We start from the raw sequence: 18,102 nt of genomic DNA on the forward strand, positions 1-18,102 counted from the left end.
CTGGATTCAACAGCCTGAAAATCATGTCCAGTCCGTTTTAAATACGCCTTTGATGCAGTATCTTTTAAAGTCTGCGGCACTGCGGCGACATCAACAAGACAGAAACTGGTCATGTGGTTCTGCTTGACTTAGAGTAGACTACAAGGTTTTGCCCCTTCTAATCTACTCTAAGTCTATGACAAGAGAGCTCCCAAGTGTGGCAGCCATTTTGACAGGGGTGACGATCACATCAAAATCAATTAATTACACCAGGAGTGTCCAAGCGTTTTCTTTTGGGGGCCGCAAACAGAAAAAGGAAGGAGGCAAGGACCACTTTAAAATTCTTTGACTCAATTATTAAACACTCAATAATCAGTGAAGGACATATTGTTTCAATTGTCATTTGATAAACTGCGATAGAACAGCTTTCTAATAAAGATGAGGCCAATCAATTCGGAATATTTGGGTTTCCAAACAGCCCTGTATCCCACATGACTTAGGTCCAACAGTGACCCAAGCCCATGGTCACATTCAGAACCGGAAAAAGCAAAGTAGTCAACTGACTATTTAGTCATGTAAATTGGACCCAGACACAGAAGCAAGTCTCTTGCTTCAAAAACCAAATTCTCTAGTCACCACAGTGTTTTGAAATACAAATGGTCATAAATACAGTAATTCCCCAAATATATATTTCCCATTAATGGCCAAAAGTACAATATGTGAGCGTCCTATAAAATGTAATTTAAAGATTAGATTTTTTTCATTATGAGGAGTATGCCAAAATAAATCCCTTCACAAAAGAATCATGGTTTTCATTTACTATATTATACTATGTATTATACCATATAATATGGTACAATTTTGACTGAAAATGTTCCCCATATGCTCAGAGATGAACCAGCCGGCTCACATTTCATGCTTTCCAAATTGTCTCAATTTAGCTGCTCACTTGAAAAAATGTTATTTTTATATCATTTTTGTCATAAATGTACTGAGAAATATTAATATTTTTCATTCGGGCAGAAGACTCACCCTGCCTGACGAAGGTTTGGCTGGTGTCCAGGAGGATGTCACAACCCTCCACGATCATCCTCTCGATGGCCAGATTCTTACGAATATTCTCCGTGTCACTCACCTCGTCGTGCATGACCCTGACCACAACACATCAGTTATCAGTGTCAAAAACTAAGAAGAAAGATGGTTGCTCATGAGAAACACAAAGTCTTTACCTGGACAGTTCCTCCAGTTTGGATTTTGCAAACTCGAGGCTCTTGCGCTCCACATGCTCGTGCGGCGTGTGTGCCAATAGCTCATGCAGGGTGATGATGTAGCGAGGAATCTTATACAAGATAGAACCAATCGATAATTCGGACAAACGCGCTACAGAAAAGTTCGAGCCTACTGGTGAATCTCAAGTAATTATCTTGTTGAAAATGTATTCATTTTTAGTAGTCATGGTTGTCTCAATTTCCCTCACGAGATGAATGAAGAACCTATGCGAATATACCTAAACCAGAATACTATGTCTGTTCTGAGTTTCAGTTCAATTCCCGCAACTGACAGGCTGGCTGTGTGTGCAGCAACCTGGAACATGGGGTAGGTGAGGAAGGTCTCGAGCATCCTCCCCTCGCAGGCGGCGTTGGACTCGTACTGTTTGAGCAGCTTGTCGAAGTCTCTGTTCTGCTTACAGTTGGCCAGGACCTGCAGGCTGTACTGATGGTTTCTCACAAACTCTTGATAGATGTTCAGCATGGGCAGCAGGATGTCAAAAAGGTCGGCTGGAATTCACACAGGCCGTCAGCGCGACACAAAAATGAAGGAGTATAAATTCATGCGCTTGTGCGCGCGGTGTCAAGCAACAGCTTACCCAGCACCAGCGTGGGCCAGTTGGCGAGCCTGGCCTTCAAGCCTTGGTGGAAAATCTCATGTAGGAACATGATGGTCTCGCTGTAACACAACACAGCGTACACGTCGCTTTTGTCAACTCACTCTGCATAATTAGCACGTCTGCCACTTGAATAGAAGCTAAATCTGTCCATTCGTCAGCCCGCACCTGTTGAGGAATATGCTGCTGACGTCATCGTGGCTGATGGGGGGCTTCTTGGAGCTGGCGGCCATCCTCAGTGGTCTGAGGAAGCAGTTGACCAGGATGTAGAGCTGGTGGACGTACCTGCCATCAATGTCGGGAGACAACAGCAAACTGCAGTATCGCGCTGCAAAAAGAAAGCCTGGACGTTCTTCAAAGCAAAGCGCCGCTTCGTTGGTTGAATCCATGTCACGTGATTTATGGATGCCATGTTTTTAACTAGGGTCTCAATTACCGATATGTTCATGGCAGGACACCACTCATCGGCGGTAGCTGAAATCGAAAAGCCGATTGGTCGTTTAAGGCCGATGCCGAATCAGATTTTTCCGATTGGAATGAGGACGAATCTTAGCGTTGAGTCAGCTGCGCTAGGCTAAAGGCAATGTTTGAATTGCCGTGCGCGCGACAAACAGTTAATGTGCAGATATGCATATTTCATCCCTTCCTCCGTTAGCTGCATTCACTCGTGATATATGCTAAAATGTTTTTAAAAAGTGAATGAGATTTTTTCATATTTTGGATGGTGGCGTGTTTATCGAGAAAAGAGCAATTAGTGGCCCATTTGAGTTGAATCGGGATTTGCTGCTTAAACAACAAACAAATAGTGAAGTACTTTTTGGCTATTTGGATACAAGTGACCCAACTAAATAATTGAACAAACCACTGTTTGGGTGATTCTTTTTTTTTTTTTGTAACTTGGGAGCAAAATGTGTTTATACTAGTTCTGTTCTGTGTTAGGGATCTCAACTGAGCTCAGTTTATCACAAACAACAAACATGAACAATATTTTAAGTTGTTTCATTATTTACGAAAGCAGACAACTGCTGTATTTAGCACCCTGACGAAATCACACACTTCAAAACTTTTTCAACGCATGGATACGTACTCAGTCTCTGCTTCCACCATGTTAAAGACGATCTGGTTCCGCTTCCTCATGCTCTCGGCATGAGGAGAGCAGATGTAATCCTGCACGATGATCTTCCACTTCCTGCGACAGAGCCAGCCCCGCATGAAGCTCTGCACCTGAATTGAAGCGAGCAACAAACTTGGAACAGCTCAGATGATGAAGACTCTTAGCGCAGTCGAAAACACTTACCTTCTTGATCTTTTTGATGTCCGGATCTTCTGTTTCATGGTTGACGTGGTAAGGCCTCATGCGCTCCTTGGTTTTGTTCAGAGCAATGATCTGCATACATAAATCATATCGTGCGGATAAAAACGCACATGATATATTTGAATATTTCATAAAGCTGTACACATATTCGTGAAACGGCACATTTTCTATGATAGGAAATAATACCGCCGCGGCAGAAATGCGCAGTGGGGCTAATGACTGGTAAAGCGCTGACTTGAAAATCGGATTCACAAATGTAGGGTGTTTTTGTATTAGCAGTTTGAAGGGAAAATGAGCACACAGGTATTTTGTGACTTGATGTTTGAATGTTGATCAACTGAAGTATGGCCGACACACCTGCTGCAACAAGCGTTTTTTTGTTTGTTTGTTTTTTCTATCATTGCGGCATGTGCTGGAGTTCATGGATAAGTGTTACATGATAAGCATTTAAAACAGTAACTCAAGGGCGACTATCAACAAATGCTGTCAATCAAAATAGAAAACTATTATCTGATTTTATTGTTCGATTGTTGCCAGCAAAGATGTATTTTTCTAATTTGTGTATTCTTTAGAAAATTAACAGAACCAACAAATGTCATTTTACTGGGGTTCATATTGTTGCGCAAGCAAAGCATGAGAAATTGTCTTCAGGCTCAGGACATGTTATTTTTCTGGCAGCCAAGTGTAAATAGCTTTGAAAGCCTGGTGTTAAGACCTATTCCATCTGTGGCAGCTCCTTTATGAACATTACATAAAGTCCATTCACCCGTAGTAGCATTTCAAAACGTGACACTTCCTGCCAGAGGGCAAGAAAGTCAGCACCTATCTCTCCAGGTTTGAAACCCAAAAGCTTGCAGAAAAAAAAAGAGGAACAGCCTGGTAATTGCAAATACAGTAATTCTTTTTTTTTTTTTCCCCAAATGTGAGCAGAGCTGCTAAAAGCTTTTTTTTTTTCTTCTTTTGGCGAGCGCCCGCCTCTGCGTGTAACATTAGATTCTTTTGCCTTGCAGCGATTTTGCTTGAAACTAAACTTGATCCAGGAAAAATCGGACACACTTGCAGCAGCAGCAGCATCATGCAAATGCTTGCGAAGAGGATGATGCCAACTGTTGATAGTTACAGCGGCTAGCTGGTTTAATTATTCATAAACACTGAGCACCACACACACGGACACACACAAGCAAGAGTGTGTTTTTAATGAGACGAATTGCCGGCTGCACACTGGCTCTCAAATGATAATGTTTTTTCATGTGTGGCCCCATTACACAGGCAGATGTTCCCTGATTTAAAAAAAAAAGAAAGTATTACGTTAGCATTTTGATGATCTGCAGGGCTTCACATGCAAAGGATCACGGTGCCAATACAATACAGACGAATTGTTTATAAGAGCAATTAGTGAGGCACAGTACAATACATGGGGGTGGAGCGTTGATTTATAGAGATGATAGCTGCTGGTCCACTTGGGGCCAATTGCTGCTTAGCCTGCAACTTTCATGTTCACCAAGCACCAGCGTGTTGACAGTCATCCGACACAGGACATCCACACTTCAACGCACAATAAACCTGGATGATAATTTCGTAAAACCTCGACTTACGCCGGGTAGCCGGATACGTACGAATCAGTATTTTCCATAGGGGCAAGTTTGGCATATTCACACCGATGGACAATTTAGAGTCTTCATTGTTGCTAAGTGTCGGAGGTAGAGACTGAGACTGATTTCTTCTGACTACTATTTCATCATACTGTCCATGATACGTTCACTATTTTTTGAAAAATGCAAGATCAGTAATTCCTACCCAGCATGAAGAAAGAGAGCAAAATCTGAAAATTGTCTTATTTCAATTAATTTGTCAAAAAAGTATGATTACAAAGCAATTGATATTTTTTATGTTAAATCAATATTTATAGGCTGAATGATGATGCACGTCCATTAGGGTATGTTCACTGTTTGAATATGAGGTGCCTTCAAATATGTTGGCGTTTCTCTCATTAATGAGACAAGCTGAGACTCACATTCCACACAAAGAAAGTCTTATTCAAAAACTATTTGGGACCATCGGCAGAGGCTTGGTTCTCAGTTCAGCGATTCCACGTGTTTAACGTGAGGCATAAAGTCCAAAGTTTACCAATGCAACCAGTGATGTGAAACCACTTATTTCAAGGTTGTTCATCAACAAGTAGCAGAAGTGATATCAGAGCTATCCTCATTACCGTTCAACTATCCATTCATGAAAATGCCGCCGCACGCTCATTAACTGTTTATTTGATTGCAATGGATTGGCTTTTCTATAAACCAATAATTACCTGCGGTCGGGTGTTTATGAGGAATGAATCAATCAAGATTAACAACATGGCAGAGGTCATTAAGGCCTGAGTGAGTGATTGAATGAGCGTGCGCAAGCTCGTGTGTGCGCACGCTCGTGTGAGTGTGTTACAAGTGCAATACGGGAGGGACACGGTGTGTTAGATTTGCTTGTCAGCTGCTTGTAGGAACGTGAGGCTCGCCTTTATCCCCTCCCACGCTGGTTGCGCCAATCAATCCCTCCACACAAATGCACATGCTGAGATACACACAATGCATTCTAACCACAAGGGACATAGAGTGTATGTGTATTAGACATAAACACGTGCCTGGCGGATGGACTCTAATCAAAAAGGCAGAAGTGCACAGGGTGGTGCTGTTCAGGTAAGATTTTGTGTTCAAGCCTACATTTGAAAATTGCCATCTGTACTTTCTGCTCCATATGCCTTCTTGATTTGAATTTGTTTCAACTTCTGCAGCCAAAATGTAATTTGGCAGCATTATGAGCACAATGGAAATGGTTTCATTTCAGTAATTCTTCTTTTTAACTTTTAATTAAGAGTTGAATCAATATGTGTACTTTTATCAGTGATGATGATTAGCAAAAGTTATATTTTAATGTTGAACCTTGCCAGTTGCCTTGTGCTTATGCAGTTCTTGTATTAGAGCTCAATGGACTCCACGGGTGTACCTAACAAAGTGTCTCTCGTGTGTGTTGCTCCATACCTCGGCTTTCAACCTCTCGATCTCGGTATCCTGGTCCTCCAGTTGTGTGCGCAGCTGATTGGCAGCCACCTTCTCCGTCTCTACGATCTGTACCAGGTGGATGTACTTCTGCATCAGTACCTCTCGCTCGATGATGATGTCAGAATAACTGAAAGGGAGCGGGTGTCCTTTTATGATGTTGCCGAAATATCAGCTTGAGCAGCAACCGAGGAAATATTAATGAATATTAATAATATAATAACTTTAACCAGAAATGATAGCCTGACCCTAACCCAGTGCTTCTCAGTTATATTTTGCCAAGCCCCCCCCATTCACACTCTATAAAGTATACTAAACCTGTATTCTTTTTAACATTAACAAAAGAAAAAAGTAAAATAAATCAACTTTCAACAACTGTTCATCATTTTTTACAGTGTTTATACTAGTTATAGCTTAGTCTAAAACAGAAAAAAAATAACCAGGTGTCATCAAAGTGCCTGAAAAAAAGGATCAAAATTCTTATTTTATAGCAATTACATTTCACATGACAAAAACAAATCCTTTTCCGTGGGGTCATCTTCCCCCTCCCCTCGTGGGGCCAGACCCACTATTTGAGAAGCACTGCCTGAACTCTTAACTGAAGTTCAACCCTAACCCAATTCAAACCTATCCTCTAAAAGCAAGTCTTGACCCTGAAAAAGAGGTCTGAATATGTGAGGATCGGCCTAAATGTCCTCACTTCTCCAAAATGTCCTCATTATGTTGATAGAAAACTCAAAACCGTTCTCACAAGTATGGCCGTCCATGATCTGAAGCACACACATTTATATGAGTCTGAATCTTATTGGAACAGACATGAGATCCCATGAAATGTACTTTTGTGAGCCATCGTTGCGTACCTGGCCTGCTGAATTGCCTCCACCCATTGGTCACACTCCACCTCCTCCTCCGTTCGCAGCTCCAGAGGCTTCTGTCCATCATGACCGAAGACCACGAGGAAGTAGTGCTGCGGGTGCAATTGTAAGAGAAAGAGGGACTTGTCAAACACAACACACTTGGAAATGAACTCCTTCATTGCAGGTTTAAGAAGCTGTTTCCTTTTACTGCGTCCGATTTTACAATCTTTCGTAGCTCAGGTTCAATCAATAAAATAGCTCAAGAGGCACTAACACCCATAAAAAAAACAACAACGATGCTCATTATTACAGGGCGTTTGGGCATTTAGAAGAGTGTACTCACAAGGTAGTAACCAACAAACAACATTTGCTGCACTAATGAAATGTAAGTCAACATAACTGGGCTGCACTAGTTTTTGTTTTGAGAATAAAAAAAAAAGAAGTTATGCATTGTAAGCAGCAGAACGCTACAAACACAGGAATGAGGCAGGCAAACAAGCAAATTCAACAACAGCAAACTATAACTGCAAAAAAAATGCAGAAATTAAGAAATCGTCCAATCGTTTTCCACTGGAGCAAAAGCTGTACCTTGGAGAAGACAAAATGGCCCCCAAATGGCCCATTTGTACGTATTAGGGTGAATTCCAAATCACCAGGCTAATTCCCGGTTGTAGATCATCAAGTGAGGTGTTAATGTAAGGCCATATTCCAAAACATTTCGGTGGAACTAATGTACAGTATATGTCTGTCACAGAAAAGATATTGTATAGATTTTAAAATGTGTGCTGCATACAGACACACGCCAACACAAGCACTCACCTAGAGAACAGAACATGGAGTAGTACCGTGTGAAGTGATAGAAGCTTTTATTCAAATGGCCACGTCCTGGGGCATTGGGTTAGCACAAGAGCTGCTATTCTTAGCTGGGCAAAAACACAAACACAAGACTTACAGTGCCGAGTGGACTTTTGCTCTTCCCTTCCTCTCTCTTTGCACTTCACCTCTCATCCCACTCTACCTCCTCTCCAAGCCCCCCCCACGCCCCCGTCTCGGCATCCCCTCATGCTTTCATCCCTTTGTGTCTCAGTGAGGATTCAGTGAAGCACACCGAGTCCAGAGGAGGCATAGACGTTTGCCCCCCAGGAGGACGGACAGGATCCGTGGCTATGGAGATGGGCTGGAGTCACAGGGGTTATTGGGACAAAAGCAGCAGCATCTCCTTCCTCGTGTCCAGGCTTTACTCATTTTATTATCTGTTTGACTATTTATTATTTTAAAAGCACCTGTCACTTTGATTCACTGACTGCTGGGACATCATTACATCGACGCTAATCCTTGCTGTAACAGTCTTTGACAGAAAGGCACCGTGGGATCCCGAGATGGAAGGAAGAAAGAGCTCTTACATAATATTGCCTTAGCATGTGCATGTTTCTAAATTGTGTCTAATAGGGGAGCGTGTCCATGGCAACGCCAACTCTTTTGCCCTGGTTTTACGCTTCCACTATCAGCCGCGCTTGTGTTTTGAACTCCTCTTGATCCATATCACAAGTTCCGGAAGAAATAGGCGACGTGAACAAGTGTGGCGGAAACATAAATCATTCGGTCGTGAATCAGATTACAACAATAATGCGAGCAAATACCGGATGTGGCTTTGTCACTTCAACGTTTTAATGTGTCATGAAACAATGATATCTAAACAAATAACGAGTTTTACTGTCATATGCTTAGTAACGCAACACAATGAAATCCCTTTACTTGCCGAGCTACGAAATGTAGTACCAGTATGGTGTCTGTGGGCCAGGTGGTTCCCAAGACCTCAAAGGTTGCCTGTGGGCTTGTTGTAAATACAAGTCACTAGTGATGGGACATTGTGATTTCCTGAAGCAGACAATTGTAGAAATCAAGCATGCAGATTGAAATTTTATTTTCCTACAAACTTAAATGTTTGTTGATAATTACTATGTGGAATCATTAACATGATCCGTGCATTCAGTTAGACAAATAACACGCATTACTTATCGTTGTTGAAAGCAATTTGAGCAAATGCGCTGGCAGAAGTATGCATCCAACTGGTAGTCCCTCACATTAATCTGTCCTAAAATAGTAGTGGCATCTGATGTAACAAGATTCGGTCGAGCAATCACGACAATAATCAATCTGTGTTTTGATTGACTGCACATTAAACAAACGCGTTATTATTGTGTATATTGTATATTGTATTTTGCACTGCACTGTCATTTATAATGTTTTTGACCGGTATTAGCAACATGTTATGTAAATATGAGAAACGCACAGCTTTACAGTTCCTGTGCGCATTCTCTCTCTCTCTCTCTCTCTCTCTCTCTCTCTCTCTCTCTCTCTCTCTCTCTCTCTCTCTCTCTCTCTCTCTCTCTCTCTCTCTCTCACACACACACACACACACACACATCCATCCAAATTACTCACATGATCACACTTCACAGTGTCTCCTCCTAATCACCAAGGCCTTTCACTGTACAGTAAGAATTTCCACTTAGACGAAGTGGAATGCTTCTAGAAAAAAGTAAACAGTAGGAACAAGCCCTCCACTTCCATCACCGAAATGCTCATCTGGAGGAGATACTCTTAAGGAACATGAGGGAAATGAGGAGCAACAATGAGGAGCAGCTAATCGTAATATTCCTTCACAATTATCCCAGGGTCATTGAAGTGCAACGCCCTCACACACGAAATGAATCGGAAACAAGTGGACGACATATACGGGTTTAGAACAAAACAGCTATATTTCTAATTAAAGATTAAAGCATGAGAGGTGCAATTGTGGTTATGAATTCATTGGACAAATGGAACCCATGGTGGTCTAAAAGTATTATCTTTATGAATATTTATGAACAGGTGTGAAAGGCTTAAATAAATAAATAAAGCAAGGCACTACTGTTGATTTACTTACATTTGGCCTTACTTTGAAAATGCAAAATTAAAACACCACACTACATGAATATATCGAAGGCACGGAATTGGTTTTACACAGAGGAATGAAACCATGAATGCCTACAGGCTATGTAGCATTAATGAATTTGACAAAAATCATTGCTTCGGGCACCAGCTATGCCTGAGGCTCTCACTGACATTGTTCTTCACTGTTTGCTAGATGCATTACAATTAGTCAAAAATGAGCATCATCAATTAGAAATACTTTTCGCTGTGTTGACAAGCTGTTGTACAAAAATACAAACAAATCTGTTGAGGGCGACTGGGACCATGTCTCATTTGACATCAGGCGAAAGGCAGACTACACCCTGGATTGGTCAAAAGTCAAATCACTAAGCAAATACAAAGACAGGCTTCCAAAACAACACAACAGCAAGATGTGACTTAACGTGGTGGACTGCTTTTCCATCTTGCTCCGTGGAATTGAAACAAGTTGCATTAGTTTTATGACAAGATATTGAGCATTTTGTTAGATTTATTTTGTCAAAAGAAGACACTTTGATTAGTTAGCATTGTACATTAATGGCTAACTGTTAAGATGCTGTTTTTATATTCGGCCACATAAAGAAATCACAGCTGTGATTATTTACAGTACAGTGCTGCTTCTTGTGGGATACTGCTTGAATACTGTAAACCCTCACGTCTGTGATTGTCATCAGTAGGTATGTTGTCTTTTTTTTTTTTTATTGTTATCCGATATACTATAATCCATTATCTTAGAGGTTACGTTCTAGACCACCAATAAACAAATTCCGTGAAATACTGATCTAATATTTGTGTTATTTTCCATATAAATATGAAGTGTACTGCAAATGACACTAAAATATATGTGAGATTCGTGTATTATTTTGGTCAACTTGTCACTGCTACTGTACCTTCACATTCTATAGTACCAAGGTAACTGTAACTGCGCTGACTGTTTTCTTGCCCTATAAATCGACTACCAATTGTCTGATTAATACTATGTGATCTAATACAGGGACTGATAAATGGGATCATTCTTGAACACTGATGAAGTTATAACTTTGTTCAGATAGGACCTCAGCTAATTAGCTACCCTAATGAGGACACAAAGTGGCATAAAAAATTGAGAAAAAAATGAGTATGGTAAAATAAACAAACCAAAGGAACATAATAATAATAACAATAATGAAAGCCCATATAATTAAATAAAATGAAAAATGATGTCCATCCATATAGCAATCCAACTTCTACAGCTGCTAATCATTACCAGGGTGACCGGCTTGGTCACCCTGGGCTATCCCAGCTGTCCAGTGCCTGAGAGCACCCAAGCGGGCTTGGGGAGAACATGCAAACTCCACACAGGAAGACCAGAGAGAGCCGGGATTGAACTCGGGACCCTGAACCGTGAGGCAGACGTGGTAACCACTCCTCCACCGAGCCACCCAAATTATGGCTGTATCACTGCTTCACATTTTGTCATGATTATAAATGTTGAGGTCTTTACAATAACATTTGCTGTATTCACTGCAGTGATTACAGAAAAAAGGGTATGTTGTCAAAAAGTTCCACAGCATCAATGAAGGCATTTATGTAGCCTAAAGCTGACTAAATACCTCATGTCTTCCCATAGGTCATATACATTATATATAATGCATTATTTTCACCTCCCGTCATCTTATTTCCACCAGAGCACCCATCGACCAATAAAGGGTTAAACCGGCTGAGGAAACAATACAAGTCATTTGTAAAAAAAAAAAAAAAACGTTTCGAATCATAAACTGTTTACTGTTGTTATCCCCACCCACCAGTCTTCTGGATCCCACTCCCAATCTGCCCTTCTCATTCTCATTATCTGCCTATCTTGAGCTCCACCCCTGCTGGGCTCCCACAGGGCCGACAAAGTGGACATTTCTTATACATCACTGTACATGCTGCAACAACAAAGAGAACAAAACCAACTGAGGATGTTTGATCAGTGAGAGCGCTGAAGACAATGCATTCACATGAAGATAAACGAGTGCGATAAGCATTGCATTTGTGATTTATTGAGCGTAGTTTCTATACTTACACATTGTATCGCAACGGTTTGACCTTCTTTGGTAGCGAATGAAATAAGCTAAGCAAAATAGCAGCAACAGCTTTTCGGTATGTCGCAGTGTAACTGCACCTTCAATTGGAGGCAAGCACATGAAGTAAACACAGCATATTGAAACGCATCTTGTAATGAAGCCCTTGTGTTTACTCATCCAACATTTTATGAACCATGTTCCCACATCTGGAACATACTCCTGCAATGTTTGTCCATCACTTAGAGAGGGATTGCCGGCATCCGACCTTCTAGCCGTAAAATGTCACAGAGGATTTTCCTTTCACTTTGTAACAACAGATGTGCCTGAATAAACTGTAAATCTGCTTTACAATGTTTGTTTTGCAATTGTGCGGGCTTATTAGCGCAGCACAGAAGCTTGAGGATCTTAATAGTTGACACGACAATATATGGCTTAAAGACCCTGTGGGGTGTGCCACCTTTCCTCCATGTGTGGCTACTATAGATGTGAGCAATAACAATAACATCACTGCGCACTACTGAGACTCATTTCCCCCAGAGCTATCACCCACTGCGAGTGTGTCTGTCTTTGAAGCTTGCATGTACAACTGTTATTGAAATTGTTTTCTGTATGACTGCCAAGCAATTTTGTCCAGAACTTCACATATGACATATGCTTTATAGGGACAGTAAGCGCTAATGGTACATGATCGGACATTTGAAAGCCGCAATGCATGAACCGTGATTGGCTATATACATTTTGTGATATATAGACATTGCTATTTAAAACAACACTTAAGTTAATAGCTACACTGTTTAGTGAATTTTGGTGCCTCGTACTTGTGCAGGTGTAATGACAATCTGTCTACCTATCCACCTACCTAAACTGCAGTTGTAGTGAAGAGTGTATACTCAGTGAAAAGAATGCAAATAATTGCGGGAAATGGGGACAATCAAATATGAACAGCAGGGGACAAAAGCAGTGATGACTAAATCTATATCTTGAAAGCTGATATGAAAAAAAGCAGGGGCTTTTTGATATCGTCTTCTTTATTCGTGAAATGTTTACTGATGGCCGGTCATCATTAGTGACCTCTGGGTGGTCCGACACAGTCAGGTGTTGGCCCCAAGCCATCAGGCCAGGCCAATGGCGAAAATGGATTTGAATGAAATCAGTTGAGAAATGGAGAATATCTGCCGTCTCGTGAAAAGTTTAAATAATCCATATACAAAATACATACTGAAAACATGCGCTTGTTAAGTAAATTATACAAAGTTTCCTCAGGCAAAATGTAACTGAAGCTGCAGGGAAAAAAAAAATAATAAAAAAAAATATATATATATATACATACGGGATACATATGTATGTATGTATGTATTAGGCGGCTCGGTAGATGAGGGGTTGAGCGGTGAGCATGTTCGCCTCACAGTTGAAGCACCCAAGTAAAATTCCAGCTGGCTCCGGCCTTCCCATGTGGAGTTTACATGTTCTCCCTGGGCCTGCGTGGGTTCTCTTCGAGCACTCTGGATTCCTCCCACACGTTAAAAACATGCATGGCAGGTGTATAGGACACACTAAATTGTCCTTAAGTGTGATTGGGTGTGTCAGTGGTTGTTTGTCTCGTGTGCCCTGCAATTGACTGGCAACCAGTTGAGGGTGTCCCCCACGGAGATACTGATATATTCAAATCCTACATTGAATTCATGCAATGCTGAAAGAATTATTCTGGCATCCTCTGTCGTCAGCATTTTCAAAGCTGATCTTCTTAAAGATCATTTAAAGCCCAGAAACTCGGCAAAATAAATGAATAAATAAAAGTGTCAGGGCTTTGCCATGGTAAAGTAACCATGAATTATTCTGTTGTATTCTGTCGCTGTTTGAGGGGGAAAAAAAAGATGTCATATGATATCTTTGTTGGATTGCTGGCTTGAAAATATACCGCATCTTCTGTAAAAGCAAGCTTGGATCTTTTTGATCAAACGTGTATGGACAGCATTGGCAGAAAATGTAAAATAAAACTGCTTCAGGGTCATCCACATACATTAAAAAATGCATCAAATGTCCTTCGGTGACCAACTGCGTGATCAATAATCATTGCGCCCTGCCAGGAATGTGGTGCACTTGTTTACATATACTGAGTCAAATACATACAAAAAACACACAGGAGTTGAAATAGCAGTGGCACCGTCGCTGTGGAAACCATTCAGACCAGTGTGAATGCACTCCAAATGATTTGAAGGGTTCGTATCTTTGTGAGAGTACGGCGCAGAACGAGGAAGGCTTTGTGCGCTTGTATTGTGGCTCACTGTGGGGGTGTGATACACTGCAGGTTACCTGACTGCTTCACTTCAATGCACACACGCAAAAAAGCCTACACAGATACTGCACATGGAGCACCTCCCTTCAAGTTGATGACCACCGAGAACTGAGCACCCCCCCCCAAAAAAAAGAAAAACATAACAGCGATGACTTGTTTTATTCCTCCTAAGTGCATGGCTATGCACTTATAACATGTGTGGAAGAATACAGGCTTGCGGCTTAGGGCAGATTGAAAATAACCCTAATTAAGCATCACAGCTGTAGTGCGAGGATGAGACAGGCCGGAGGGAGAAAGACAAACGAGAAACATCAGAAACACAGTGCACGGTGCAACATACAAGGATAATCATAACAACTAATCTATTCGGACAGGTTTAATGGAAATGCGTATCCTTGAGGTAAGTTGATTAGAAAAAAAAACAGTGGGAGAATGACTTTTAATTAAAAAAAAATTAGTAAAATAGTAAAAAAGTAAAAAAAAAAAAAGAGTTGCAGGAAAATTGTTGGTTATGACGCATTAGTGTTTTTAATAACACAAAGTCTATTATCATTTGTCTACTCAATTAATAAAATGAAATTAAATATTTCTAAAACCATTTGACATCTGCTGCCTTAATTCTGACATCAAAACATTGCAGTGCAGTTGCATCACAAATGCGAACCGCAAAAACAATAACAAACATACAGCACCAGAAGTCAACACAAATAGGCCGACTTAAAACTGAACATGATCTTTGCCCACAGTGCTTTCTGGACTGAATCAATTGACCGCTAAGACTAAATGTGCTACATTTGTGCTGGATAGTACTAATTTACCCAACTGTATAGATTGGGATTTGCAGGACCACAGAGCTGTCAGCCCAATCCATTTTAACCAGGGCGAAGCTGGTTATAAATAAATAAATAAATGAATGAATGCATGAATGAATGAATAAATAAATGAAGAAATGATGCATCCGCATCAAATTGTGACCCATCCTGCCTGTTGCCTTAGCTGTTGTATGAACTACTGTGTGAATGCACATAACTGAGGTGGCTAGCTATCAAAACTAAACACTTAACAACCGCAGCTCCTCTATGTCACTAATTAAAATGAAGTAACCCTATTTAAGATATACCTCTGATAAGTGTTAAAGGATGGACGGAAGTAGCTGAATGCAACACATTATGAAAGGAGGTGGAGCGGTGATGCTAGACGCAAAGCTCATTTGAAATATAAAGCTGTGAAGCGTCAGAATAAGTGCTTTGATGGTATACGACGGGGTTCCACAACCACCGGTCTCTGGCACGGTACCAATCTGTGGATTAAGGGGTACCTGGTCGCAAAATTTCCCATACAGAGTAGCAAAATGAGTAAGAAACTTTGGAAAATGTCTTTGGGAAGGGGAAAAGCCCCAGCGAAGGCAGGAGAATAGCCTACATTGGCCTTGAAAGTATGCTTGAGAGTTCTGAAATCCAATCTGTGTGAAGCGGGGTTTTCTGCAATGACCGCAACAAAAACACAACAACAGAGTCAAGTGAATGTAAATTTGGATGGATCCAAGCACCTTGCTGGGCCTGGCTTGTTGCAGAAAAACAAGCCCAGGGCTCCCATTACATTGGCGTTAATGGTGATAGAAAGGTTGGGGACCACTAGTATACGACGCTCAGACATTTCAAGAGCGTTACAGTGAAGAGTAACAACAATGAATAGCAAACTAACAGGAAAATCAAACCAAGTCGATTTATGGAACAGTTCCACGCAGTAGACACGAGGTCAAACGTATACAGTGAGGGGTATTGGGAAACGAAAGTCCCAGCACGAAAAACTCAATATACAAACGACATGCGAAGAACTTTTTGAACAAATGATATGAAAAATAAAAATCGACATACAGTATGAACATTTGAAAAATTAGCGTGGTACCGACTGAAGACTCATTTTTTCTTTATCTCTGCACTTGTGGAAAAAAAAAAAAAGTATCCCTTCCCCTGCAACTTGTGACATGCAGCTGCTCTGATTTTGGTGCGTCGAATGATAAAATGTTTCCCAAAAAAATGTTTTTGCTGCAATGTGCTCACGCAGAAATCATTTCTGTTTGGTGCATTGCATGAATATGTCTATGAATGTTTGAGGTATTCTACAGAGTGTGTGGTCATTAACCATACTGTGAGTTAACTCCAGAACATGAGGAAAGTGCACCCTGTTTATGATATTACTGCATTTTTTTTATTAGTTTCATTTTCTATGAATTTTTTGTTTTGTCTTTTTTTTGGCAAACCCTATAATGCATCATATGTGACTATAAGCCATTTAGATATACATCTATTATAATGTTTGATCTTAAATTCAGATCACAATACATACCATGACCATGGGAGTATTCAGTTTACGTTTGAGCCCCAAATAATCCCGGATATCAGAACCCACAGATTTGAAGATTTATTTCACAGAGTTTTTGTTTTCTCAATACTTATATCTAATTTGGAGCAAAATATATAAGTAAAAATGTCACGCTACTCCTGCCACCTTCGCAGTGACTTTATGTATTTACAGTATTTATTTATTTATTTATTTATTTTCATTTTTCCATAAAGGAATGAATAGATTCACTTGAGTGTCTTGGACAATGCTGATGAAAGTCCAACGATAGGTACTCCCTGGACACAACCACATAGAGGCATCACCCAACAGGACACTTGAAAGCTGTAAAGTACTCGCCAATGAGCTATTTCATCACTTGCACAACCAACAAATGATGCTGGAAATCCAAGTCAATGACCTACAGACCACATAAGGAGTTGATGTATCATAGAAGCACACTTGAGTAGAAAATTATTGTTGTTGTTTGATATGTACAAGGAATGCCTGTCTGTCTCAAGGAGTGCACTTCACCATACATGAGCCAAAATAAATGTCAGGTTCTACGTGATGACTTGCGTACTCTTCCACCGGAGTCTTGGTGCAGATAACCAGTCCTGAGAACAAATTCTCAACAAACTAAGTAATATTAGTCATTTAATGAATATACAATCATGTTAATTAATAATGTTAAGAAGGATAATTTAATGTTAAATAATGGGAGAAAGGAAATAAAATAGTCAAAAATACAAAAAAAAGTATTGTTTATGGTTACTGCGGCTATATTGGGGCGTACATAGAAATCTAGGAACTGATACCCTACTTCGCGGGTTTCAGACTTCACGGGGGGTTGACAGCCCCCATTAACCGGGAAGTAGGGGGGATCACTGTACAGTTTTTATTCTCAGTATTCAAACATTAAGTAAATGTTTAAATTGAGCTTCTGTTACTGTGCAATTATAAATATTAGCTAAATATGTAAATGAATACCAATAAATATTAACTATACTTTTAAGGAATAAAAGGGTTGCATTTTTTTCAAAACGTTACTCACTGTAAAAAAATAAAATAAAATAAAAATGTCTGTATGTTAAATACAGTGCACGTGTGCCTTTGAGAGACGGGACATGTTGGGGTGATATGTGACATTGGTAAGTCAACCTTTGCGTTTCTGCTATCTTTTCCAAATAAAGTATTATTAATCTGATCCAGCCGCCCTCAAAAAAAAAAAAAACCCTGAAAAATATCTCTATAATACTGCACTTTATTCAAAAACACATGTGAAGAAGTGAACAGCTTTTGGCACGTTTTTTGCTTCATTTCAATGGAAATTGTGCTTTTTTTCTGGTGTTTCTTAGCAACCTGAGCAAGGCAGAA

General features: G+C 40.4%; 1 protein-coding gene across 3 annotated transcripts in view; it reads right to left on the reverse strand.

Moving 5' to 3' along the window:
- LOC148429610 (ras-specific guanine nucleotide-releasing factor 2) overlaps positions 1–18,102 on the reverse strand; it is a 39,020-nt gene that overhangs the window by 19,044 nt on the left and 1,874 nt on the right. For 2 of the 3 annotated variants that reach the window (XM_088415870.1, XM_088415854.1), the window contains exons 2-10: positions 7,087–7,193; positions 6,209–6,356; positions 3,162–3,251; positions 2,952–3,088; positions 2,033–2,149; positions 1,847–1,926; positions 1,564–1,757; positions 1,209–1,318; positions 1,012–1,130 (exon numbers count right to left, since the gene is read on the reverse strand). In XM_088415870.1, the coding sequence (XP_088271996.1) occupies positions 1,012–1,130; positions 1,209–1,318; positions 1,564–1,757; positions 1,847–1,926; positions 2,033–2,149; positions 2,952–3,088; positions 3,162–3,251; positions 6,209–6,356; positions 7,087–7,193 (1,102 nt within the window). The remainder of the gene's footprint in view (positions 1–1,011; positions 1,131–1,208; positions 1,319–1,563; positions 1,758–1,846; positions 1,927–2,032; positions 2,150–2,951; positions 3,089–3,161; positions 3,252–6,208; positions 6,357–7,086; positions 7,194–18,102) is intronic. The other variant, XM_088415863.1, reaches the window with a different exon arrangement.

The sequence above is a fragment of the Hippichthys cyanospilos genome, chromosome 1 (assembly GCF_059441005.1).
Source record: "Hippichthys cyanospilos isolate Australia breed blue-spotted pipefish chromosome 1, RoL_Hcya_1.0, whole genome shotgun sequence".
Taxonomy (NCBI): Eukaryota; Metazoa; Chordata; class Actinopteri; order Syngnathiformes; family Syngnathidae; genus Hippichthys; species Hippichthys cyanospilos.